Source organism: Atractosteus spatula, chromosome 4, assembly GCF_055471065.1.
Source record: "Atractosteus spatula isolate fAtrSpa1 chromosome 4, fAtrSpa1.hap1, whole genome shotgun sequence".
Taxonomy (NCBI): Eukaryota; Metazoa; Chordata; class Actinopteri; order Semionotiformes; family Lepisosteidae; genus Atractosteus; species Atractosteus spatula.
In genome coordinates this window covers 6,261,163-6,286,880 of record NC_142709.1, presented here as the reverse complement: position 1 = coordinate 6,286,880, position 25,718 = coordinate 6,261,163, and the positions used below count along the sequence as shown (strand labels likewise).

The 25,718-nt window shown below is 41.2% G+C and overlaps 1 protein-coding gene across 1 annotated transcript in view; it reads right to left on the bottom strand.

Moving 5' to 3' along the window:
- Positions 1-20,646, bottom strand: part of me3 (malic enzyme 3, NADP(+)-dependent, mitochondrial) — a 63,586-nt gene extending 42,940 nt beyond the window's left edge. The window contains exons 1-3 of the mRNA XM_088913540.1: positions 20,472-20,646; positions 19,814-20,046; positions 426-559 (exon numbers count right to left, since the gene is read on the bottom strand). Of these exons, the coding sequence (XP_088769666.1) occupies positions 426-559; positions 19,814-20,041 (362 nt within the window). The 5' untranslated portion in view covers positions 20,042-20,046; positions 20,472-20,646. The remainder of the gene's footprint in view (positions 1-425; positions 560-19,813; positions 20,047-20,471) is intronic.
- Positions 20,647-25,718: the final 5,072 nt, after the last annotated feature.

Genomic DNA, 25,718 nt, shown 5'->3' with positions numbered 1-25,718 from the left:
AAGGGGTTGTGTTTGCACTGGGGCATTACTAGGTCTGGGACTGTCACTGACAAGCAAAGTGTACCATCTGAATCAGTATCTCCTGCCATGAAACACGCCAATAAATGGAATATGCTGGATAACGGGTATTCTGAAAACGAACCATTCAAAGGGAATTCCAGCCCACCCTTATGTCCACCGCTCCCAAACCCAAACACTTCTGTTAGGCTCTCAGAGAATTACCGCATGACTACACTCCAGAATTCAGGACAAAAATAACTGGTTTCGAGCCACTTCACTGCTCCTGATGACTTCCAAAGCTGGACGCCTCTGAACCCAACTTCTAAGAAGGCCGGACTGTCACAACGCGTAGGTGAACACGTGCAAGGGCTGGGGATGAGAATCCGAAAATGAGAAAAGGAAGAAGAAGAAAAGCGGCCACTGACTTGTCAAGGGGGTCGCTGCGCATCTCGTAGCTCTTCATGACGCGGAGGACCTGCACGTCCTGGGTGAGGAAGCAGGGGGGTAGCAGACCGTGGATGCCCAGCTGCAGTCTCTCCTCCAGGGTGAAGGCCATGCCCTGGGAGAGGGGACAGCACCGGGTTAGCAATGTCCATCAATGTCCAGTGGCATATTTCAGACCTAACCAGTTACACGTGGGCGACTTTTGAATTTCCAGCCCTTCTTCACCCATGTGGAAATTTTTCAATCAACTCCTCCCCCCCCCCTTGTGATATGCAGATACTGTACAGCCTTGACTACAGCCTTGACTACATCTTTCTCAATGAAATGACGTTAGTCCAGACTGATCACTGTTACTAATTTATTTCATTGTTCTTTTATCTTTGTACCCATAGAGGCTCCAAAACGGCTCAAGAAATCTGTGGTGTTCCCTTTCCTCCGATGTTGCGCTCTGTGTGGAGATTTGGCCTCGACCTGGTGTACGATTGTGTTTTACCTCTTATATCTGGAAGAAGTCCTGGGGGGAAAAAATCTGCTAAATCCCACAGAGATAAACGATACACTTTAGAAAAAATCCACATCACACTCGGCAATCGTTTCAATGGCCCTTTTCATCTCAGCAAGACTTACAGGATTGACAAAAATGATGGAGAACGGGATCCACCGGGAATCCATTCATGAAAACGTCTCTGCAAACTCCATGTTGGAAAATGAAAATTATACCAGATGACATTTAATGAGAAATTTCCTTTTGTTGGAGTCATCATTTCCATTTCTTCCTTGCAGCAAAGGCCTGAGTAACCACTCAGGATTTATAAGATCTATCACTACAAAGCATTCAAACAGAGGTATTGATCCTATCTGTCACTGACTGCGCCATCCGATGTGGTGATCTTCAGGAAGCCGATTACAAACACTCACTGCTTCCCTGACCTTGGGAATCTTGGTATCTAGAGTTGTAGCCTAAATGCGTGGATGTCCCATTTTGTTGTTAGTTATTAAGAAGGAAAGTGTTTGTTAACCACTGAAATTTAAGAACGTCTCCCCCTGCTATCTTAAAATACTGTAAGTACATACTGTCACGGACGTCCAAAGGGACTAACCGTGGAGAGCAGGAGAGCGGAAAAAGACCCATATGCGTAGCGGCGAGACGGGAAAAAGTCCCAGGCTCATTGGTGCAAAGAGTTCAGGAGTGCCGTATAGAAACCTATGCCCTCAGGTAGCGGACGTGGGGCGACCTGGTGCTAGGCGGGTCTCAGGACATCCGAACATCAAGGCTGAGCCAAGACAACTGAAAGAGCCAGAAATATATAGCCCCAGAGAGAGAGACACACCGGAAGGACAGCAAAGCACCGGAAACAAGAGACAGGACAGAGAAGGAGCGCCCTCTGGCTGCAGAGGGCGTGACACATACCACACCTTCTTTTTATTTAAAGTTAAAAATCACACAACATCTCTTGGGTGCCAGGCTTGCTTTGATCACCAGTTAATTGAATCATTCATTTTACACAATATAGTTGTTTTTTTATATCAATCTGAACCAGAACAAATTTCCCTCATTACAGAAATAAACCCATTATTGCAGATTCCACTGATTGCCCTAGATGGCATTCAATATAGGCAGCAAAAGCTTTGATGTTTCCATCCAAAAAAACATGGGAGTAGATATTTTTGTGCACTTCAATTCCCTTCAATACTTGAATTGAATGGTCCTAGATAATATGAGGGAAGTTATGAATCACTTTTCTGGCATGTTGAATAAAGACCAATTCCCAGGTTAATATATTAAGTTCTTAGTGTTTACTTTGGCAGTACATCTCTCTGAGTGACACAGCAGTTCCACACACCTCTCACCCAGCCAGGAAAAATGTCCACTGACCTTCACGAACCTCTGGGAACCTTGGAGAGCTTTTCTCCACTCATGAAGCCCACACAACACTTAGCCAGGAATCTCCCCACGCCCTGAGCCTTTATTGGTACTGTAGCAGACAATGAGCTGGTTGGGAAAGGAACAGTTTTCCCCAAAGTTTAAACTACTGTAGATACCGAGGGCAAAAGGCATTTTTATGCGTTGATACGGCAGTTCTTTTCTGGTCTGTTTTTGTGTTCTTTGTGGTTTTATGGTCATCATTTTCTTGATCCTTGCCTACTGCTGCTTTTTTTCCATAAACGTTTTGGAACATTTGTGGCAACACAAATCTGGAAAACCACTTGTCCAATATTATCAATATCCAAGCCCTGCATTTTCACTGGTCACCCAGTGTTAGAATGAGTGGGCGGGATACATAGGACGTGTAACTACACCTAGGAGCAAATAGTCCTCCTTATTCACAGCGGATACTTTCCTAAACCATCAGTTTGATCTAACACAGGGTTGTGGGGGAGCCAGAGCCTATCCCAACAAGCAATGATCGCAATGCAGGGTACACCTGTCCACCACACCAGAAACAGAAACAGACACAAACACAAACACGCACACCAGGGCCACTTTTCCCAGAAGCCAAATAGCCTAGCAGCATGTCTCCGGACTGTGGGGAGAACATGGGGAGAAAATGGACGGATGAATATCCTTTCTTACTGAAACGTAAATCAGTGCTAAACCTTCCATGAATACAAAGCAATGCACTGCATTACATTACAAGTGCATACAATAACAGCCCCTGAAAAATATGTTTAGTTGCTCTTAGAACAAGCCTAAAAGAAGTAATATATAAATGCCACTTTTGCTTTATACAGTATGTATCTTTATTGCAAAATTTCATGCTTAACATATTTTAAAAAACAACCTCCAGTCTGTCTCAGTTTTCAGCTTTATAGTAATGTACTGAACTGCATTTTGCAAGACCTGTACAAATCACCCATCCCCTAATATCCCTACCCCAAACAGAGCCTCTGGCTCTTCAGGGAGAACTTAATGGCTTTGTTTCCTATCAACCTTAATACACAATTGAGTACAACACCACACCCATAGCAGAGCCTGAAACCAGACTGAATCCAGAGCTAATCTATGTACAGCCCCTTATGTTACTTAATTGAAAACATAATAAGCTGTTAACCAAAAAATGCATGGTCTGTTTATTTTATGTGCAAGCTTTTCTGAAACTGATCCATAACAATCATCATTACTGCACTCTATGATTCACAACCTTTACATAGAACAGATACACAGAATCTGTTTTAATCGAGCACCTATCTGCAGCCTTCTGTATTGCATTTTTTAAACGTGTATTCATAATTAGGCCAATGCAAACTTTATGTTGCTCTTAGTTATAGGCGATTCATATGCAAATTAACTCATTTTCCCATTTTTCCTTCCAAGAAAAACAATTAGGAAACAAAGACGTTTGTTGTGAAAGTTAACCTTGGTCTTCCTTACACTTACAATCCTGTCCTCAAGAAACCAACTGCCAGAGATTAAGTGTCAACTCTAAGAAAAAGCAGGCGTAGTACAGAGATGAGATGAAGAGAAATACTTTATTTTCATTGGACATTTGAAATGTGCCGGAGGTATCCGTTCCCTGAGCACAGAACAAAGCACCTGCATTTCCACAAGGAAATGAGGAGAGCTCCAAAACTACAAAGGCACAAAACAAGCTCTGGACTTATGTTGGTTGTCACACTTTGATACAGAAGCCTCCAGCATACTAAAATAGAAATCACCTGTTACAAAATAAGCAGCAAAATCTTTTTATGACTCGGGAGAGAAAGGAGCTAAGAGCTGATGTTGTCCTTCTTTTGGTGAGAGGCATTGCAATCTAGCTTGTATGTCAATGGTGAGGAATAGGTTTTACAGAGGTAAATCAGCGCATTATCAAATCATCATCAAGGTGCTGCTGAATGCCCATAGTTTAACAAGATGTTCAGTTTTTCTTTCCAGTATTTTCACACTAGCGTATACTAGCTTTTTTTATTGTGTCTCAACCAGTAAAAATACACATTTCTGACTGCCAGCGAGTGCACGTCTTTAATCAGAATGAGGAATCAGGCAAGGGAGAAAGGTGAATTATGTAGAACAGGTCTGGGTCCAGATTCCATGGAGCTGCTTTCATGATCATCAGTCAGAAGTAAATGTCTTAATCAGAGGGTCTCAAACTCCATTTCTGACAATTCTATTGTCCCCTGTTTTGTTTTGTTTTTTGTTTCATGGATGCTTTATTGGTAACTGTCTCTTTCATGAAGGGAATGTTTTCAGTCATCAGCTGAAAAAAGACCTTAATCCTCTATATGTGTCGATCTGGACAATAATTAAGCTAATTGTTTAAATTGACAGCTCAGGTTGGAACAAAAATCAGAAGACACTTAGGCCCCCCAGCAACTGAGAGTGCGAATGATCTGTCTGTTTCACCAGGGAAAACCATGGAACTCAGGGCATCTACAGCAGGTCTGATACAAGCCAGAGACTGGCTACCCGTTCGCCTTTCTCCGGGGAGACTTTGCTTGCTGCCTTGTGTCAGATTTATCTGCTTTGTCATCTGACAACAGTTCCCGGCTGGAGGTGTGTCAGTCTACAAAGGGTTCCAGTTAACATTTATCCCAGGGGCAGGGGTTTCACCTCTCTCCCCTCACTGGGATTCCTTCAAAAGGCACCTCGCAAATTTGATTACATTTTCGGAACCAGCTTGCAACTTCAAAATCCCCAGGGTTCATATTCCCTCCCCACCTGTTGGTGATGGCATCTGAATAATATATTAGTGCCACAATAAGAATGGTACCAAGCCTCTATCCCCAGTATGTTGTACAGAAACTTGGCGAGAGACTCGACTTCTTTTCTTAACTGCCAATGCGCACGACAGGGAACCTCGAATAATTAATACGGAACGGAATACGCCTGTGTGGTGAAGATGTTTGTTTGTTCTTTGTAACATCCAGATGTGGCACTTTAGGTCATGGCTTCAGGTCCCAAATCTCAAAATGAAAAGAAAAAGAAATGAATTACGGTTAGACGTGAAGACCCTAGAGAGCATGTAAAAAAGTTGGAATTTCAGCCCTAAGATACAGAAAAAAGTTTTCTGTGAGGCACTGGTACTAACTACCAAGCCATTGTGGCCCCCTAATGTAATGCCATTTTCACAAGCAAAGTCATGCGTGCATGCATGCATTTTCAGTCAGGCCCCTTCATTACTTTAAATAAAAAGGTCTAGAATGAGTATTGGTTCAGCACTTGGAGTAGGTGGCTTTAGGGCCAGAGAGACTGAGACATCATTTCTTTATTCATTCTTATCAGCTGCTGGGAGGGATTGATGTTGCCATTCAGAATATGCTTGAGAATGTGATGGTTGACTCTGCGTGACAAACCACAGCCGTGATTTTCTCAGCCTCTGGTCCTTGCCCCGCCAGTACAGAGAGCGCTGAGGTCTGTGGCGGGAAAGCGAGAACGATGAGGTCATGGAAATAATGCCACAGTTCTGCCGCTCTGTGCATGACAGAGCAGTAAGTCCAGCCCTGGCCCCGATCATAGCAAAACACCAAATACCCCAGGGCTCTTGTTTGAAAACTGTGTTTAAAAAACAAAAACAGCCTTGTGGGGTCGGCATGTTCTTGAGCAACCCACATACCCTGTAATTAAAAACCTTATATTCAAGCAGAATTCAAAAAGCTAAGGAGTGCAGTTTCTTTAAAAACAAAGAACTGTACACGTGTTCAAATACGTGCTCTGTATAAACCTTACCACTGTCAAAACCGTCAAAAGGGCAAAATACCAAAGCGAAAACAATGTCAACAATGTAACGTTAAAACAATTTTAGCAGATCTGAACCTCCTTCCCCATTGGTGCACTGATGTGTCTGCACATGCCAATCTCTGAAAGCCTGACTTTTACTGGCAGCTGTACAAATTGGGTACATATACAGTACCCTCCCTATGTAAAACTCTTTGGAACGGGAGAAAAAAAACATCTTTAAACAGTACTGCTGAGCTGTACAGCCTCGCTGCAGAATCACTCTTGAATCAGCACTTGAGAAGAGCAGTGTTGCTCAGCTCCCAGACGGTGGGCTTTTCCAGAAACTCCAGTAATACAGCGCAGCCACTCGACTTCACTCTCCCCCAGATGGAGCTTCATCCAGCCTCGTTAAATTTTCAAATCAACCTCTCCTAGTTAAATATTTACATATTTTAAACATCTTCACACAAAGCACACAGGGGAACTGCGCACCGACTGCTTTGAAAAGGCTGGGACAGTTTTCACTGGATTTCAGGAAGGAATATGGTCAGAATATGACACATAAAACAGGCTCTTGTTGGCACAGGGTCAGGGCCTTACCAGTGAACACATTAACAACAGTTACCATAGATACTGACAAACTGGGAGGCATCGGCAAACAAGAGGCCGACGCATTCTGCTTTACCACTGCAGATTTAACACTCTAGATTGAACACATGCAGAGCTCTGATTCCATAAAAGGGGAAACAATTCTCAAGTAATGTTTTCCCATCCCTGGGACAGGGTGTCTTGGCAGCTGTAAAATAAACATATTCCACTGAGATCAGCCAACCTGCTGTTTTCTAAAGGTATGTCTGGAAGCCCTGCTGAGCTATAAATTGTTTTTTGAATCGCACAATTTCCACCACCAGCAATAATAATACGACAAAAACTGTGTTAGTGCTTTATGTAGGAACTTCTGAGGAGAAAAAACGGAGTATGAGGGAACAGTCAATGCTCTTGGAAAGGGCAGGGCCTAGTTTGTAAGTACTGCAATGAGACCACAACTATTTGTTGTTTCTGGGTTGGGTTAATTCTGCGAGCAGCTTGACAGTGCAGTTTGACGCTTCCTTGTCTTGGACTCTTGCATGAAGGGAATTTCAGGAGGTACTCGTCTGACTACAGAGGCTCCAGGCAAAGTCTTTTCAGTTTCGGCAGGCAGCGAGTCTCCTTCATTGCTCCACAAAGACATTATCCTGGCCTTAAAAAAAAGAGAGGTGCAGTAAACGGAAGGGGTTGTAACGCAGCGATATCTCGGCTCAGCACCGGCTCACAAAACCATCTGAGTTCTGAGCATTTTCCAAGGGGAGCCAGTTCGTTTTTATCCGTTTTTACTAATGTAGGTCTATCGGGGGGGTATCAGTGTTGTTGTGGCCACATTTATGCGAGCTGTCAGATAAGAGTTTACTGTACAATGACAGTTTCTAAGCCAAGCCCCTTAAAAATGCATAGCTCCATCCCATATAAAAGCACTTAGTGAAGTATAAGTTTAGTATTTCTAAACACAATACCTGACAAATAACAAAATCCAGATGGCTGCGGAAAGGCAGTTCAGTTAGCCTATTCATTTTTGTTGTGGAGGTAGCACTGGTATCCCTCAGTTCTCATGCTTAAAATTTCAATTCCTCCACTTTCAGTAGGATTAGCTAGATGCTTCATTATGTGACTGTGTTATACTGTAGGTAGGTGTTATAGGTGTTATTCTGAAATTCTAGTGACGGTGTTAATATTTCTTTCCGCCGGGGAGTAATACACACATTTCCAGCAGAAACTCTCTGAAATTCAAATGAGACAGAGGTGTCTTTCTAAATTTCCAGTGACACGTTTATTCAGAGGGTGGAACCGTGCAAAACGGCGATGAAAGTCAAAAGTCGGTGTTCAGTTAGCCCTCAGCGACAGCGAGGAAGGGCAGAGAAAGGACCAGCGGTCCAGGTTTGTAATAGTTCAACCCTTGAACTCAAAATAACTGCACACTTTGCGTTTACGCACACGCCACCTGAGACCCTGATCATTATGTTCCCTTACAATACAGATAATTCTGTCCAGATTCCTGAAAAGAATAATTGTACATCCAGCCTAACTGACAGCAAATATCATTTATATCCTGCATTCTTGGAAGTGCTTCACCAGTTAAATTAACGGTGCATTTAGCTGCACTAAGCTCTGTGACTACTTCTACTGTTCCTTAATCCCATAATAATAATAATCATAATCATAATAAGTAATAATGTAAGTCTTATATATCTGGAGCAATATCAGTTTAATATCAAAGATTTATTTCAACATACAAAGCCTATTTCACAAAATGTGTGTGGTGCCAATAAACAAAAATCCTCAAACAGACAAGTTTTTGCCTTCTTGGGGAATGATCTACCAGGAGCTAGAAATAGCTCCAAGGATTCGGATGTTTCCCCATCAGAGTTAGAGACTCAGCCCCCTGTGCGGAACACAGATCTGTTGCTATCTGCTGAAGAGGAAGTTCCCTTTCAAAAGGCTTGCACTCTGGGGCTTTGTATTGGAGGCCTACATGCCATCCCTATAGGCCTATCTAGAGCCTTTCCAGACGAGACTCTCTGTCTCGGCTGTCTTTCTCTCATCTCCCACTTTGAGAGGAAAATCGCCCCCAAGCTACAGAACTGACCCACCTGGAATTTGAAGCCGCTCTGCATTCATACACGAGACTGCATCAGGAGTGAAATAACCATGAGATGAGTTCCAGCATGGAAATTTAAATGAACTGTATATGAAGTTGGGGGATTTGAGACTTCTGGGAGAGACTGCTTTAGAAGTCAGAAATGTGCTTCCTCTTAAACACTCTGTATTTACCAGGTTTACAGTCGCTGCCCTTTGCCTATTCATCCAGCAGAAGGCCATTTAACAATATTAAAAATAACCTAATAAATGTGTTTAGATCTCATTTTGGTCTTGTGTTTTCTTTACAAGACACAAAATCCACTCCACGTTCTTCACTTTCCTCCTTTGCCTACCCTATATCCTGAAGCTCATTGCTGAATGTTTATAAAATATTCCTGACTGTACACAAACCCAATTATTAAGCACCAATCTGGGAGGTTAATTCCTAAAACAGTTTGTCAAACTATTAACCAAAGCCTTAAATATTTTCAGAATGATAGATCTCGAATAATTTGTGCAGAATAGCGAGTGGGTAAGTCTCTGGGCCCATGACTGGTGGATCGTGGGTTCCAGTCATGTTCTCTCTGTTAACGCCATGGAAACCATTGTGTCTTGTGTCTTGTATACAGAACTGCCTACCTACTTGTTACCAGGCTGTGCTGGTTTTGATGGCTGGGCTGATATTAACTTGGAGAAGCATCTGTTGCACATGCAAGTGATAAATTTCACCTTAATTCACATTAATACAAACTTTACATTGCTTAAGATATTGTTTCATCTGTATATAAATATGATCACTGGTGTCATGGTCCTACACATACTGCAGATTTGCTATATTTACTAAATACACCACTGTAATTGAACTGACAAAAAGTTCTGAGCTTCAGATATGCCTGAACAGACCTTGCACTTTTTTGCTGTTGAAAGTTTACAGTAGGCTGCAATTTATCTTCTTCACCTTTTGAAGGTGATGTCATTGTGTGGGCCAACTCTGTGCCTGTCTTTCATTCAGAGATCTCCTTTATCAACACACTCCCCACAGAGGACACAGGCTTATTGTCTGAGGCAAGACAGGCCTTCAATCCCACTCCGCTTCCCCTTAATGCATAAACTAGCACACCCAGTGCTTAGGTTTAAATGTTAAAAAGGGTATCAAGTTCTGCCATAGTACAATTATAGAGAATTTACCAATGAGGCTTTGGAGAAATGTCTGAAGTTGAATGCTCAAAATGAGTCCATTTGAGTGAAGGAAGTTAAATGATGACAGAAAAAACTACAAAGAAAAGTTTCAAACTAAAAAATGCCAATTGCTTAAATTGCTTAAATTCAGGCAAAACCGATATAATTAACTATTGTTCAGGTACATGTGCTCTCACCTGCAGGTACGATGAAAGAGTCATTTCAATCTAGGTTCAGACTGATGCATAGCTTCCATTAGGGTAACTAATGATTTCACTGGCAAGTGCTGACGTCTGATTTTTTATCCATTCATGTCCTGCTGGATACTGTTCATTTCTCCATCTTCGTGAACAGATCAGTGAAAGAGGTTGGTGTTACTGGAACTGCTTTGTCTTTACTTTAAGTCTAAATTATAGAAATCATTGTTTTCAAAATGTGCATTGTCTTTCCTTGATGATGATGAATGATGTTACATTTGGCATCCCAGAGGGGTCCACTCTGGGTCCTCTTCTTTTTAATATCAATAGCTTACCACTGGGTCTTGTTCTTCACAGCTATGGTTTTCATTTCTATGCTGATGAGTATGCGGCCACACAAAAACTAGCATGAATCAAGTACTACTGTACCTGCTGTACATTGTTACACTGCTGTGCATAGTGCATTGTTCTCCTGCTGGGATGATGTTAAAACTCTGACAAGACTAAAGTTAAGCTGACTGGATATCCTTAGCAACTATGCAATTATGTCAACTATAATTTAACTGTGGGTGGTCCAAGTACTCAGGTCAGAAATATTGATGTCATTTTCAATCCAAATCTTGCATCAGAACTGCGTGTTTGCAAAGTTTTTGTTACCCTAGTAATATTTATTGTAAGCAGTGGAAGTTGGTGCATCCAAACATGTTCTTAAGGATAGTTTGCAGCATGTTCAGAGCTCAGCTGCTTGGAACATAATTACAACTAAAGTTCTCGAGCATATACAGTACAGTATATATGCTCAATAGAAAACTCAAAATACTGTGGGTCACCTTCATGGCCTTGAATGGTGTGGCTCCTGCTTATCCCTGTGATCTGTTAAATACCTATATACTGTACCTACAAACTGTCCAAGAAAAGGCTCTGTACCCTGGGAAGCCTATCGGCTGTCGATTGACCTATCGGATCTGGTCAGCACTTTCAAATCCCATCTTAAAATATACCTTTAAACGCCAGCTCTCAATTCTGCTACATTTACCGTATTGATTTGTGTACATCTGTCGATCTGTCTCCTTTGTTTTATTGGAGAGCACCAAGAGATGATGGTTCATAAAAAAGTGGAATATAAAATAAGATTATTATGGATTTTAGGTACCATAAGCTGCAATTTATGGCAGCCAGCCTTAATACGACCTTGTAACTGAGACTATTGAGCTTAGATATTTTTCAGGCTTTCTTCCTGTTGGTTTCACAGGCTTTTGAAAAGATTTTATTATATTATCATGGAAAGATAAGAATTCTGTTGCGTCATCCTGCCCTGAATGAAAATTACTCCTTACTGAAATGCAACAAGAACACTGCAAAAATCACTTACTTGTAGTGGTTTTTTTTTTTACAAAACATGTTAATGTTGATACATTTTCTTTTCATAATAAATCATAAAACAATGAGGTTTTATTTGGAACCATCCAAATCTGTAGCCAGGCCATTTTGAGCCTCTGTGCAATCAACTGAACTCAAGCGTGCCATGAACAAACATCCCTTAACTATTACTTGTTAACAAAGTTAATTTGCTATAAGTTACAATGAGCCGGAGCTCTTATCACTCTGATAAGAAAGAATCTGTTGACTTCATACAGCTTTTTGCTCGGGTCAAGTTAGGTTTCTCTTTCATTGAACAGAATTTATACATTATATTATTTTATGATATTTTATATATGATAACTATATTTGATATTTGATAACTAGTATTTATGGCGCAGATAGGCAGACAATGTGTACTGGAGGTTTAGAACATTACGTCTGCTATACAATCAAAATGTCGAAACCAAACCATATTATCTGTTTAAAAGACATGTATTGATAGGATATGCTTTGTAAACTAGAAGAGTTAAGTACTGTAAACCAAACAAGACAACAGAAATCCTCATGTTCTCCTGGCAAACTCTAGCTCTATAACAATAAACTATCCACTCAGCTGCCCTTACAAGGATTTTTAAGATAAACTTTTTTTTTAATAAGTTAATGGCTTTGGCTCTTGCAAAATGCAAAACTAAACAAAACTTTAGAAATTGACTTATAACATTACTTGGCTTATATTAAACAAGTGCTCTGATATTTGTATAGTTTGAAAATGCTATACACAATTGTTAATAATTTGCATTTTATACAGTCATTTCAATAATAATATCCTTACAGTTACATAGTGCGTTTTTTCTGGACACTCCACTCAAAGCTCTTTACAGGTAATGGGGATGCCCTCCACCACCACCAGTGTGCAGCCCCACCTGGGTGATGCTTCAGCAGACAAAGTGCTCCAGTCCGCTCCCCACACACCAGCTCTCAGTGGGGAGGAGAACAGAGCGATGAAGTCAGTTCAGAGATGGGGATTATTAGGAGGCCATGATTGATAAAGTCCAGGGGGAATTTTGCTAGGACACTGTGGTTACACCCCTACTCTTTTAGAGAAACGTCCTGGGATTTTTAATAACCACAGAGAGTCAGGACCTCCTTTTTATGTCTCATCTGAAGGACGGCGTGTTTTTTACAATATAGCGTCTCCTATAATACTGGACATTTAAACCCTCACAGACTGCAGGGTGAGCAGTCTACTACTGGTACCACTAACACCACTTCCAGCAGCAACCTTAGCTTTCCCAGGAGTCTCCCATCCAGGTACTGGCCAGGCTCACACCTGCTGAGCTTCAGTGTGCTGCAGGGTGATATAGCTACTGGTGATAGTCCAGTGTTTGTGCTATTTGTAATTGATTGTCCAATATTGGGGGCTCTCAAATAACAACACTAATAACGACATGTGTGTTTCATGCAAAAGGTAAAAAAGTGGTGTACTTAGCTTTAAGAAAGCTTTTTACCTCAAGCCTAACTGCATAACTAAGTGGTTTTGAACAGCTGTCACTGCTCTTTTCAAAGATGGTGCCTGAAAGCAATCAAGAGATTGCATTTACATGCTAATTTTCAGGTGAAAAGCTGCCTTTAACAATGCACCGTCAGCTAATGTTAAGAAAGATGCTATGTAATGGTGAAACAGCCATGCGTGTGTTCTTAAAAAACAGGGCAGCATTTTCTATGAACAATAATTTTATTGTACTGTGCAGGCTCTTATACAGTAATCATACCTCTTGAGGTCGCATCTTGAGGTAGTATTCATGGAACTGAACTCATAACAATAACACAGAGTCTGTCTGTGGCCACAGACAGGGGAAGGGGAGGATGAGAGGTAACCAGAGGCAGTCTTCCACCGTCCTTACTCCAGGGCAACGTCTGACCTCATCATGTCAGCGACAGAACCTGAACCATCTATAAATACACGCGGATAATTTCTCGGCTGTGGCCTGCTTGGAAAAGCAACATGTGAGGAACGGGATCCTGCAGCCACTATTTATTGTTGCCCAATGAGCTGGCAGAATGACTACACACCCCCGGCTCACCCCCTCAGTGTGAGTGAGTGCTGTCTGGCCGCCGGCTCTGTGGATAACATGCTCATTAGCGATCAGCCTACCTGCACTGCCATCAAGACTCAGATGATCCAGGCGGTACCCGAACTGCTCTGCTCTGTACCCGAATTTAGATCGCCACTGGGTTCAGAGGGCAGTGCAACACTAATGGGCATCCGACCACGCTGTCTTTAAGCAGAGAGCAATCGGAAGCTGGATTCAAGGGAACTAGCAATTACCGGGGCAAATTCGTATTTAGGGGGAGAAAAAAACAGGAAACAGTCACAGGACACACACACCTAGAATACGAAATGCTCAAGATATTAACTTTATGTCAATGCTTAAAATATTTCTTAAATCATTACACCCCACATTAAGCTGACAGTGGACTTTTTTTTCAGTTTTCATCTTTGTGGCATGAAATGGATGCTTGATTTTTGGACACAGTGTTTTGCCAGCAATGATACTGTTCAATACAGGACGAATTTAATTGATTTTTTTCATCCTTCCATTATAAGAAAGCCACTTTTTCCCCACTAAGAGTCCTGGCAAATTATAACCAATTTCAATGATTTCTTCTTTTTCAATGCCATTCATCAAAATGTTTAATTTGGCCCCCATTGTGCTTTTTGCTTAAGTGTGAGGGTCTTCAAAGAGTCTTTCTCCCTTCCTAAACAGAAGTTCAAACTTGATGCGGAGACCATTAAATATTAATCTGGGAAGTGCTGTCCTGTCAGGAGAAACCTGTGGCCCCATTAAATCAGGCAATACATTAGTAAGAAGTCTGATAAACATATTAAGGTTAATACAGAGAATGCTAAAGTAGATACTTTCTGCTCTGAGAGCCCGACCTTTTAAAAGAAACCTTTCAAAGTAATTGACTTTATTGTCCACTGTTTATAAAATGAATTAAATTATTTTACAGAACTGGTTGCCACAAAAGAACAGGAAAAAAACGACGCCTATCTTACTAATTGCACACTGTTTTTAAGGTGGTATGTGCAGTTAGTCTGCCACTTTGTGCTTTTCTCTGGCACTGACAACCTGTACAAAAAGGCACTTTGGCACATTTCAGTACATTACATCCACATGGGTCGTTACTGTTACGAACAGTCTGTGTGGACCTGAAAAACAGTGAAGCCGTTTTTTTTTTATTCTTCTCACGCTCTCCGCCACAAAAACACTTTGGAATGACCTTACCTAGCCCAAATGTTGATGCTTAACTACCAGCTCTTTTTAACATCAAACGTCGGTACTTCACGCTGGCAAATTCAATTTCAATCGGATCTTATGTGGACGCACCTTGTACCAAGTAATCAGTTCCACACAATCAGAGGAAAAGTGTTAATAACAGCACTGGAAATCCCTCTGCTGAAAGAAACAGCTCTGCCCTAAGGGCTTTTCTCGTAGGAAATGTGAAATAAACTAAATACACAAACACGGGCCTGCTTTCATCTAATAGAACATAACACTTCCTTTTCGGGTTTCTATAGCAACCCCCCCAAGACATGGATGCCGGCGAGCAGCAGCTTCCCTGCAGTCAGCTCACCAGTCCACAGAAAGTACCACTGTAGAAAAGAGTGTGATCTAATCAGCCTGGGAAACCGTGAAGACTAAACCACAGAGGCAAACTTTCTCTCCGCCAGACTCAATCACTGTCAGCGTGTTGGTACAGCATCAGGCTCAGTTCAGAGACAGTATTATGTCTGTGAAAACAAAAATAACAAAAGCCAGCTGGAATCTATCCTCAAGGTGCATGGAAAGTTGTCTTTTAAATGACTGGTGGGGGTGGAATGCATTTCTTGACTTAAAATATCTCGCTTTAAGTATTTTTGGACTATGAAATGTTTCCTGCCATTCCTTCAAGTTTAGCCAGCGTGCAACATATAGTACTGGCCCACCCAGGGTCAAGAGGGACACTGAGGCAAGGCTTTACAACAACACTGCATATGGAAGCATGACAAGAAAGCATCAGGCTAAGCTGTACTTCCCTTTCGAAAACCAAAACTGTAGCAAACTTTTTTCGCAAACTGAGGTTAAAGAAATCGGCTCACAGACTAACTGGATCTGTACGCGTCGGCATTAGCAACGGGTTTGTGAGTTTCCCCATCCAAAATAGAAATGGCTGCCAGAAAAAAAAAAGTTTTAACTGGCCTAACCCTGTCTATCGCATCTCGTTTATTAAAGCCATCTGTATGAGCGACATTATATTTCTGTGCTTGTGTTGTTGTTGTGTAATGTCCTCTCTTTCGGCCGCGATTCCAAAGAGAGTGAAATTAAACACCACAGCAGAGAAGCCCCCTGTACCCTCCTTCTCCTTAAGCCAAGAAAGCAGATCTGTGGTCAAATTAATGTTATGGTTTCATGGTCCCACAGAGCGCTTGTTCCACTAGAGAAAAGGGGAACTGGGGCTGGATCAGGCCACTGAACCAGGACTTGGGAGAGCTACAGGTAACATCGGACAACACCACGGAGCTACGTAAATTCTGAACTGTCCAGTGTCTCCTACGTAGTGCATGCTGGTACACAGCCAGAACAACTAAAGATATACTGTTATATACTGTATATAAAGAGAGGATCTTCAAGAATGCAACACATATTGACCTGTTTGAGTATGCTTTTATGAGAGAATGCAATATGCCTGTGGAAGTTTACAGTCGCAACGTGATATCCCTGGGGGATCCAGAGCCCAATCATCCAACATCTCAAGACGTCATAGCACAACGTAACAGTCACTCCTTCACAGCAACAACATATGCAGATACAGCTGGGCATCCCGAAAGATGTTTCGCCTTAGTCACAGTCACCTTCCTAGGCCTTCCTACAGTAGTAAAATCATGACCCTGTCTGCAGAACTGCAGGTTTTCCCAACAGCGTAAATAAAACTACCTTGGGAACAGGGCAAAGCTGGTGTTTCCTGGTAAATCCTAGAGCTGAGCCTCATTTGGTAATGGCACAGAAAACTGTATAAAGCTGATTTTCAAGGAACAGAGTACTCACTTTACACACTGGAATAATACTGGTAGTCCGAGACATGTATTTCTGCATCACAGTACCATCAATAGTATTTAGTGTGAAAAAGTAGGGGTAACTGAGCTAATCCAACCAGGCCATTCATTGGTAGACAACTTAACATGGCCAATTTGGTGTAGACTGAGAGTAAGATCAGGGCATGTGTTTTCAGTGTCTCGCAGTTTATTTCCAACTTCTGTGTTAAATTTTTTACGGACGACATGCCCTGGCTTGGTATCCAGGTGAGTTTGAACTGACAAGGAAAAGGTGAAGAGGGTCAGGGCTATCAGATAGCAGAGAAGGGCAGATTCACTACGCTGTGTGTCAGGAAGGAGAAGAGAAACTGGGCACTGCAAGCTAACCTCTGACTTTTCTGTTCGGGAGCTGACAAAACAGGAAACAAGAGCCAACAAAAATGTCTATATACCTAGATCACATACATTGCAGGAAATGTTTTTTTTTTTAAAGTGAATAATAAGCATTTTATGAAGACATTTACCTCATATTTTAACCATACATAAAAAACAGGAATGTGCAGAGAAGGCAGTATTTGTTAACATTTAGTAACTGTGAAGCAAATAAATCTGTGCAAATGGCACACATTGCTCCTAACACCCCTAGAATGAGCCTGAAAATAACCTTCTGCTGCCATACCCTGAAATATACTTGCAGTAACCCCAAGGCACATGGTTAAGCTATCCACACGTCATCAAAATCCCATTTACTCTACAAACTCATTCAAAAGTGTTATCAGTTTCTCTAAACACTGTCTGTTTACTCTGGCAATGCTAAGGGATGTCAGCACACTTAAGTACAAGATAGCTCCAGTACAGTACACAACCAAATGAAATAAACAAAAGTGTTGTCTCCTTTGTGTGAAATTGCGTACTGGGAGTAAGCCAAAACACACACACAGGCCAAAAGAATGCAGCCAGTGACTAGCTCGGTCAGAAACCGAGCTAGTCGTGGTTATCTCTTCTTGTTATGCCACGCTTTAGTATGGAGGTCCTGCAGGCACATATTGCTCTATGAAACTGAAAGGATATTAAGGCAAAACCCGAAAGACATTATTGCGCCCTAAAACAGTATCGTCAGCAATATTATCCATGCTTACAGAACAGAAATATGGAACTTTGATCGTAGACACTCCCACTGCTCGTCTTTCATTCTGCTTCTGCTTTCTCATCTTTAAAGTTTTCTTTACATTCTACACAATAATGCACAGTAACCTTTCCTAACCGCCACAGTTCTCCACTGAGCTTGTTTTCCAAAATACTGTTGTGCCAAGTCCTTCAACGCCTCATAAAATCCTCCATTCCAGTGAGCTCATTTCCTTTTTCACTTTTTACTACTGAAGAAACAGTTCACGTGTAAAATATACATACTTACATATTTAGCTTTTTTTTCCTTCCATCTTTTTTTTAGTTTACGATTCCATTTTTAGAACTATTTACGCTGTGCCAGCAGAGACAGGTGGGTTAATTATAGAAACATAATTACTTCAGACCTACGTTATTTTAATCATTACTGAAAAAAAAACAACAACGCAGAAAGAAATAAAGGTCTACATGAAAATATTTTTAAAAATGACTTAGCAAAGCGGAATCAGGTTTTTGATGGGGACATACATGTTTCCAGGTAAATTATTATTTGATAACCTTCCTCATTATATAAATGTTATCTACTGCATTATACAGTATACATCTCATTTACAATATCAATCCACTGCTCTTTTTTTTACTAGCAGTGCACTGATTTCTAAGCACCTAAAGCCTTGAAATGAATGTTGAGCAAGTGCACATCAGAGCACAGGCAGTGACCCTAATGACTTCAGTTTTTATCTGCTGTAACTTTGACACATTTTATGCTTCTCGTCAAAGGCCACGCACGTGCACGGTTCACACAATGACATCCAGTCCGAGTTTCCAAGGATACAAGGTTATCTGGATATTTTTCACCCCCAATTAAATTACTGAATCATTATTGCAGTGAATCAAGTCCAAGCTACAATTCTAGCGATGTGTTACCTCCTATTTAGGACTGTTCTCAAGAACCCAGAAAACCATATAAAGACACTTTAGTCTGGTCCCAGAATGGATGGATGGATTCTGAGCTATGTTTTGTTCTTGAACGGAAGATGAATAACTAGAGACTATCCTCTTCAATTCAATATTAAATGGCTTAGCCCCCTACAGGACCTTCTTATTATATAAGATATTAAGTGGTTTTCGTGGGTTTGTCTAATACATTGATTAACATATTTGTTTCAGACTTCTTGGAGATGAAACAACAAGAGAGCCCTGGGATTCAGGAGTTCAGGACTCATTCATGGAATTCATGGAAAGCCAAAATCATAATTTTCTTCTAAAACAAATCATTGTCTGTCACTGTTGCACTTTTTTGTGTTCAGTTTTCAAACAGTAACCTCAGGTTGCAGCATTTCATGCCCCATGCTCAGCAATGTGAAACTGCATTTTACATTTCTGTGAGTTCTGTGTCTGCAGTTCTTCTTAAAGAAGGTTGTCAAGACTGTTCACATTCGCCTGTAGACCTATTCAGCTATTCCTCAATGGATCACACCACCCTGTATTGGATTCAGGCAACAGAACCACCTTTCTGAATGTCAGCCATACCATTATTTACCAGGAGGAGGAATGCACAAAATACTCTTTTTCCTTGAAAACTGCACTGTAACAAGAAAGGAGGCAGGCAGTTTAACTGAAGCAAGCTCTCAATTTCCCAGCAACTGCAAATGAATGTCTGAGGCCTAAACATCGATCGTCTAAAATGCAGTTTTGCAGTCCATTCAAGAATCAATCGATTTTCCCATTCCACCTTTAAAGCCACCCTGACACTCTTTTTGTATTCGACTAATTAATACCTATGGCAGAAGCAATGAGACACTGCAGAAGGAGTTTGCTCGTCCTAGTCCTTCCTGTTTGCTATTTTGCTGAGCAAACCAAATTTTAAAATGTGCTGGACATACACAATACGGAGGAACTGAATATGGAGTGCCTACTACTGTCCTTTAATGTGTGAAATACAATATAAGCCATAAACCCCAAGAACGTTATAAAGACAAAGGAACCACATATACTGGACATGCAGATGTCACGGGTGAAAACTGTATGTCACCCCTGCCACTTCACAGCTGTTTCCCTGAACCCTGCTTTTGAAATGGAGATGCTGGTGCTGTTTACCTTATTGAGGTGGGGGTTTCTGGTAATGTCATAGCCCCTCTTCTTAGTGGCCACCTGTCTGGGGTTGTTGGAGTGTCCCGCTCCTGAGTGACAGACCCTCCCCACTGCCAAGCCCGTTCGGCCCGGCACACCTGCTGGAGGCACACCTGGGCTGCAGGTGAGGATTTTCAGGAGGCTGCTTGTGGCATTTCTGCACAGTGGCATGCTCTTGCTTGACAGCGTATTCATATCTCCTAGAAAAGGGAAAGATGGAAAAACAGGCCCAAATATGCTTGTTAAGTCCACAGGAAATACACGCATTAGAAATGTCACCTCAATCGCACTCAGCTCAGCATTTTCTGTATAGTATACCGCAAATTCAACGGGTTTTACTTCTCTACAAAAACAGTAACATAAGGCCTGTAATAACACAACAAATCTCGAGTGTCTCTCTCTCTCTGCCTCAGCAGCACTAGATACAACAGGTGCTTGGCACCTCAGCAAGGGCTAACAAATTACTCTTGAAAACGTGACCAAATATTTCACATCTGCGTGATTAAGAAAATATTTAAACAAAAAGAAAACGCTCGCACTGAGAAATGGCTTCTTAAGAGAGATCTGTAAACGCGCTGCTACAGTATATATATATATTATTCAATATCAGGAGAAGCTGGCATACCTTAAATCGTTCCCCGATGTCCTTTGGCTGAACTGAACTTAGGTGTGTGTGTGTGGTCGTCACTGACTTCTTGAAGTGCTTGTGTTTATCTCTGGGTGTTCTGTAATCTGCACAAATAGCTGATGCGGTGCTGTTTCCTCCTGTGACATTGACACACACACTCTCTCCTTCCTCGCTCCGCCCCAGCACCCGCCCTCTCTCTCCGAGCCCCCCAATGGGCTTACGAGCAGAGCAGGCATGGTGGGTCCCCAGCTCCTGACGGGACAGCGCCGAACATGAGCAGCGATGCTTCCCGGAGATTCCGGAAGAGCTAGAGGTGTTTCCCTTTCTGCGCGTTCAGGTTCATGTGCAGTGGGGGGGGAGAGTACACCGTGTGTGCGTCAGGATGACCAGCTTCTTGCCTTTCGAGACGGAGGGGCGAAGAAGCATTTTCATTTCTGTTTTGTTTTTATCCGAGGTGATCCGCTCTGCACGGAGTTTGAAGCGCTATTTCTGCTTCCAAACGTAGAGAATGAGTATTATTAGAGAGGGTAGAGCAGAGCGGAGTGGAGTAGAGGAGTGTGTTACTATTATGTAACAGGTACTGTACAATAGAATACTTACTCGCGCTGACCTGTCGGAACATACACAGCACAGCAGACGACCCCACACAATGTAGACAGGGCATTAAAAACATAATAAATAATATAACCAGAACAATAAATATGTAGTAGCGAAAGAAAAAAAAAACATAGTAGACCATGCAAAAAGTATTATTAGTATTAAGTATTATTATTTAGCATTACTATGCATTATTATAAGTATTAAGCACAGTCACAGTATGTACTACTACTACTACTACTAATAATAATAATAATAATAATAATAAATACAGCGGATTCCAGTTATACAGTAAATGCAATAAACCTTTCTTAGAGCTGGAAATTCACTGAACTAAAAATGCCAAATATATCAATCCTGTAATGTAATCTCTTCCGTACTTCAGGTTGTGGGATCAGAAATTTGGGTGCCAGCACCAGCTGTCAGCAGCATGGAGCAGTGGCTGGGGTCCTTGATGTGTAATTTAAAAGGTCAAGTGCTCAAATCTCAGGTTATACACTGCTGGGGTACCCTTGAGTGAGGAATCTCAAACAAGTTGCTCCAGTAAAGCCGTACAAATGCGAATAAGTTAATTGTTCTGTTTTATTAAAGTATCAAACACTGGAAAGCACACAGTTCTACCTGCAACCTGGCGGAATTGGTCACTAAAGTATACAGATACAAACCTGCAATTTTAGAGTCTGGATTTAGAATAATGTCTGAAATAGAGAGAAGGATATTTCCTGTTTAAAACTATGCAGCCAGAATCTGTCTCCACCCAGAATCAGAGAGCTACTAACCCTGGTGGAGAGTTGCAACAAGTTGGGTCACAAATTTTTCAGATTGGTGGGGTGCCCATTCATCACAGAGCCATGGAAAAAGAGGACATTTTAAGTGATGAATCACACCAGTTAATCCAAACCAATTTACACTACACCCATTTATACAGCTGGCTATTATCCTGGAGCATCCTGGGTTGAGAACCTTGATCAAGGGTGTGCCAGCAGTATCTCACCCAAGATTTGAACCCTCAACCTCCCAGCTACACATCTAGAACCCCAGTCACTGCCCCACACTTCTCAGGGTCTGCACAGACAGATACCCAAGGCTGCACTCGAACCCTGAGCCGTGGTAGGTAGCAGCACTCATGTCCCCTCAAGCATTCTGAGAAAGAGATTGCTAAATCTGAAATCATAATACATTTAACTCTTCTCAGTCTGAGAAAATTCTCTGGTCGGTGGGCCACTATCACCGTTCATCTGGATAAAAGCATAAGAACGTTTATTAAGCAAAAGTTTAATAGCAATGATCTGGGGCTGATTTTGGAGAGCTACTTCATTTTTTCAGATTTGTTTTCTGTTTTAGATCAGTTTTAAAAATCTTTTGCTCCTCAGGTGCTGTATGGTACTATAACCATTTGTACTCTTTCCAGCCCAGAAACATACTGTAGGATATGACAAGTGAAGGACACATACAATGCCCTGTTAGTGTTCGGAGCTAAGGCCCTAAAACCGTCTGGAGTTATCACTACTGTAAGTCCTAATCATCCTTGCCAAGAAGCTTGGCTTGCATTCTGTAACTGTGCTTCCTCATTGCATGCACTCTGAACCTTTTATAATTGCCTTTGCCTTTTTTTGCTAGCTGTGCAGATTTCACTTTGTATCGAGAACAATGCAATGCTGTACACAGAGTTCCTGGAGCAGAATTAAATTACATGTCGCTACTCGCTACAGTGTGTTATTATTCCCCCAAAATAAATCCAGAGCATCCTATTTGTTGATAAGGAATACCACATACTCTCAAAGCATTGTGCAAGGCCATTAAAAGAAAAGAAATGTTGAAATCCTTATTATTATTTGGCCAGTTCATCTGGCCAAAGTCAGATGGGTAATGGGAAAGTGAGTCGCGTCTTAGAGTCTTAGAGTTAGAGGTTGGATAATGTGTGTAAGAAAAAGGTGGATGACGGAGTTCCAGGCAGACTGGGCTTTATTACAATGCTTTGATTAGAGAGCCTTAACCTAGTTACTTTAACCTGGTAATCTCTTAACCTAGTCTTAACCTAATCCCTATAAGCTTCTGTCCTTCTACTCTTCTATCCCTCTTAACCAGATCGCAGATAAAGCATTTCATTGCCGGCAACACTGCTGTATGCTGTACTGTTCGTGCATTGATAAATAAACCTGGAATGATTGATTGATTGATTGATTGAGCAGGGGGTGTGACCTCTGGTTTCAGTGGAGTAGGGCTGAACAATATAGTGAAGGTACATAGAATTTTATAGACCATTTACCCGTCATCGGAAAACCACTGGTTTCTAATAAGGGTATGGCAATCCAGCAACAAATTACTTCTCAAATTAAAATCCAGAAACACAGAAGGCAAATACACCCAGGATGACATGACAGTCTGTCTGGGCTTTGTAAAGTACATTCTTGTTAATGTTGTCTGTGAGCTGTGATTATTTGTTCGACACTGTTAACCTAAAAAAGAAAAACCTCATTCTTTCATTGTGTAAATTGGCCTTGTGAGAAATCCATAAGCTTTTTTGTTTCACCGTAACTGTTAGCTGTACAGTACAGTGGAGCTAGAAACATTTCATTGCTAAACATTTCACAAAGACAGCTGTTATCATGACGAAATCCTTGGCTCATTGCTGTGGTTGGCAATCACAGAGCAGTATGCACATCGTTATTAGAAGTCCACACCGCCCACCTAGTTCATGTGATTGCTAGTAGTTAATCAATTGGAGAATCTCATCCAGATCTTTCCTAAAACAAGCCAGGGGATCAGCTTCGAGAATCTAACTGGGAAACATTTATCCACAACTCTCAACTGTTTTGTCAAAATATTTCCTATTCTCAGGCTTAAATCTTTTGTAGTCTTGTTTATCACTACTTGTTTATCACTACAGGATCACTACTGATCCTGAAGAAATCCATTGGATACACTTAATCACCACAGTTTTTTAATCACCAGTATTTAAAAGCTTGAATCATGTGAGTTTAGTCTAGACTTCTTTGTTCTAGACTAAAAGGGTTCGGGGAGAGCTCTGGGATTTAAGTACTGTACATCAGCACTATTTTCAAAATCAATATCAGTTGTATAGTTACTCAGATAGTGCCTATCCCTTCACAACAGCAGCAAAAATTTGTCATTAATTTGTTTGCAGACCGAATGGAGAACCTCCAGCATAGCATAACATCACTGCTACGTCAATGGGTATTTTACAAGCCTGCTTGTGTAGTTTTTCTCTCTTTATTTTACCAAGTCAGTTGATCTGGAACGTTTTCACATGACCACTGCTTTGGCTAGGGCATTTTGAGTGGAGTACTTTACTTAAGAATATGTACGTGTGAGTATGAGTATTTGGTAGTATACCAGTGGGAGTCCCATGCCCCCCATTACTCCACACTGCTGCTGTAGTGTAATTCTGGAATCTGTACCCTTAATATGTCTGTATAGCCTTTTCGATACTGGAAATAAGGAGACAGGTTTGTAGATGGAGAGCTGTACTGCAGGAAAGGTTTCTATACATTCTCAACGGAGACTATTTCAGAAAAGAGACATACACATGTTTGCACGTGGTTCCATCTCTCGTTGTCCTTCCAATCATATCTTCAGAGGCTGCAGGTACTTGATTCATTGCCTATTAATTGACCACATAAGCACAAATCCGATCATTATTTTTATTTTTAGGGAAGTAACAGCACAAAACAACATAGATCAATATTTCCATTTCTCATAATGTTATACTTTTGGGACTACAATAAGTCATAATGTACGGAGGATTTAGAGATGTTAATCACACATCAGCATAATTTTGGTATTTTCCCTCAGAAGGGCATTGAGCTTGATGAACTCAAAACAAATGAACTTTTGCAGCCAGACAAAAATCTGGCTTCGTTGCCAGATAATGTCTTCATTTCTGTCCACGTCAAACTCCATTTTTTATAGATGTATTGTCAGCATAACAATGCATTCTTATTTTAGAAAGTTGCATGGCACGTTGTTTATAGGATAATGATAATTTCTGTGAAGACGGATTATATTCCTTCAAAGAAGGACAATGACAGAAAGTATTTGTTTGGTATGAAACTGGAGAAAATCTTTGACAATAATGTGAAAGATAGTCAGTCTTGTTTCACAGCAGAGACTTATTATAACAGCAAAACCACACATCAAGAGTAGGCAATTTGCAATCTGAGCTCTGGGCTCTCATTAAAAGGTGATTAGGTAATTAATTATCTATTCTCTGACAAAACAAGTCTGACTATTTTACTATTATAATTCTATCAAACAAAACAAACAACAAAAAGAACATTTTGATTTTTAATGAAGGTATAAAAAGGTGTTGAATTTGACTGAGGGTTTCTCTGCCAGAAGGCCTTAGAAAACATTCTTGTAGGTAACTTGTTACTGAATAACAACTGCAGTATAGTAATGGACAGTGTGGATCCTAGAAATGATGAATATCGTAAATACAAATGTAACATGTCGGTGTGATGAAATGAAGGGCTCTGGAACAAGCTACACAGCCGAGCTGGCTTCCGTGAAGAAGTTCATCCAGTCGTTTGGCTGGATCAGATCTAGAACAGAGTAGCTCCAGAAGAGCACCTACTGTATCCTAAGGCTATTCGGTCTTTTAACTCACCGCTGTTGTAAAAGTAT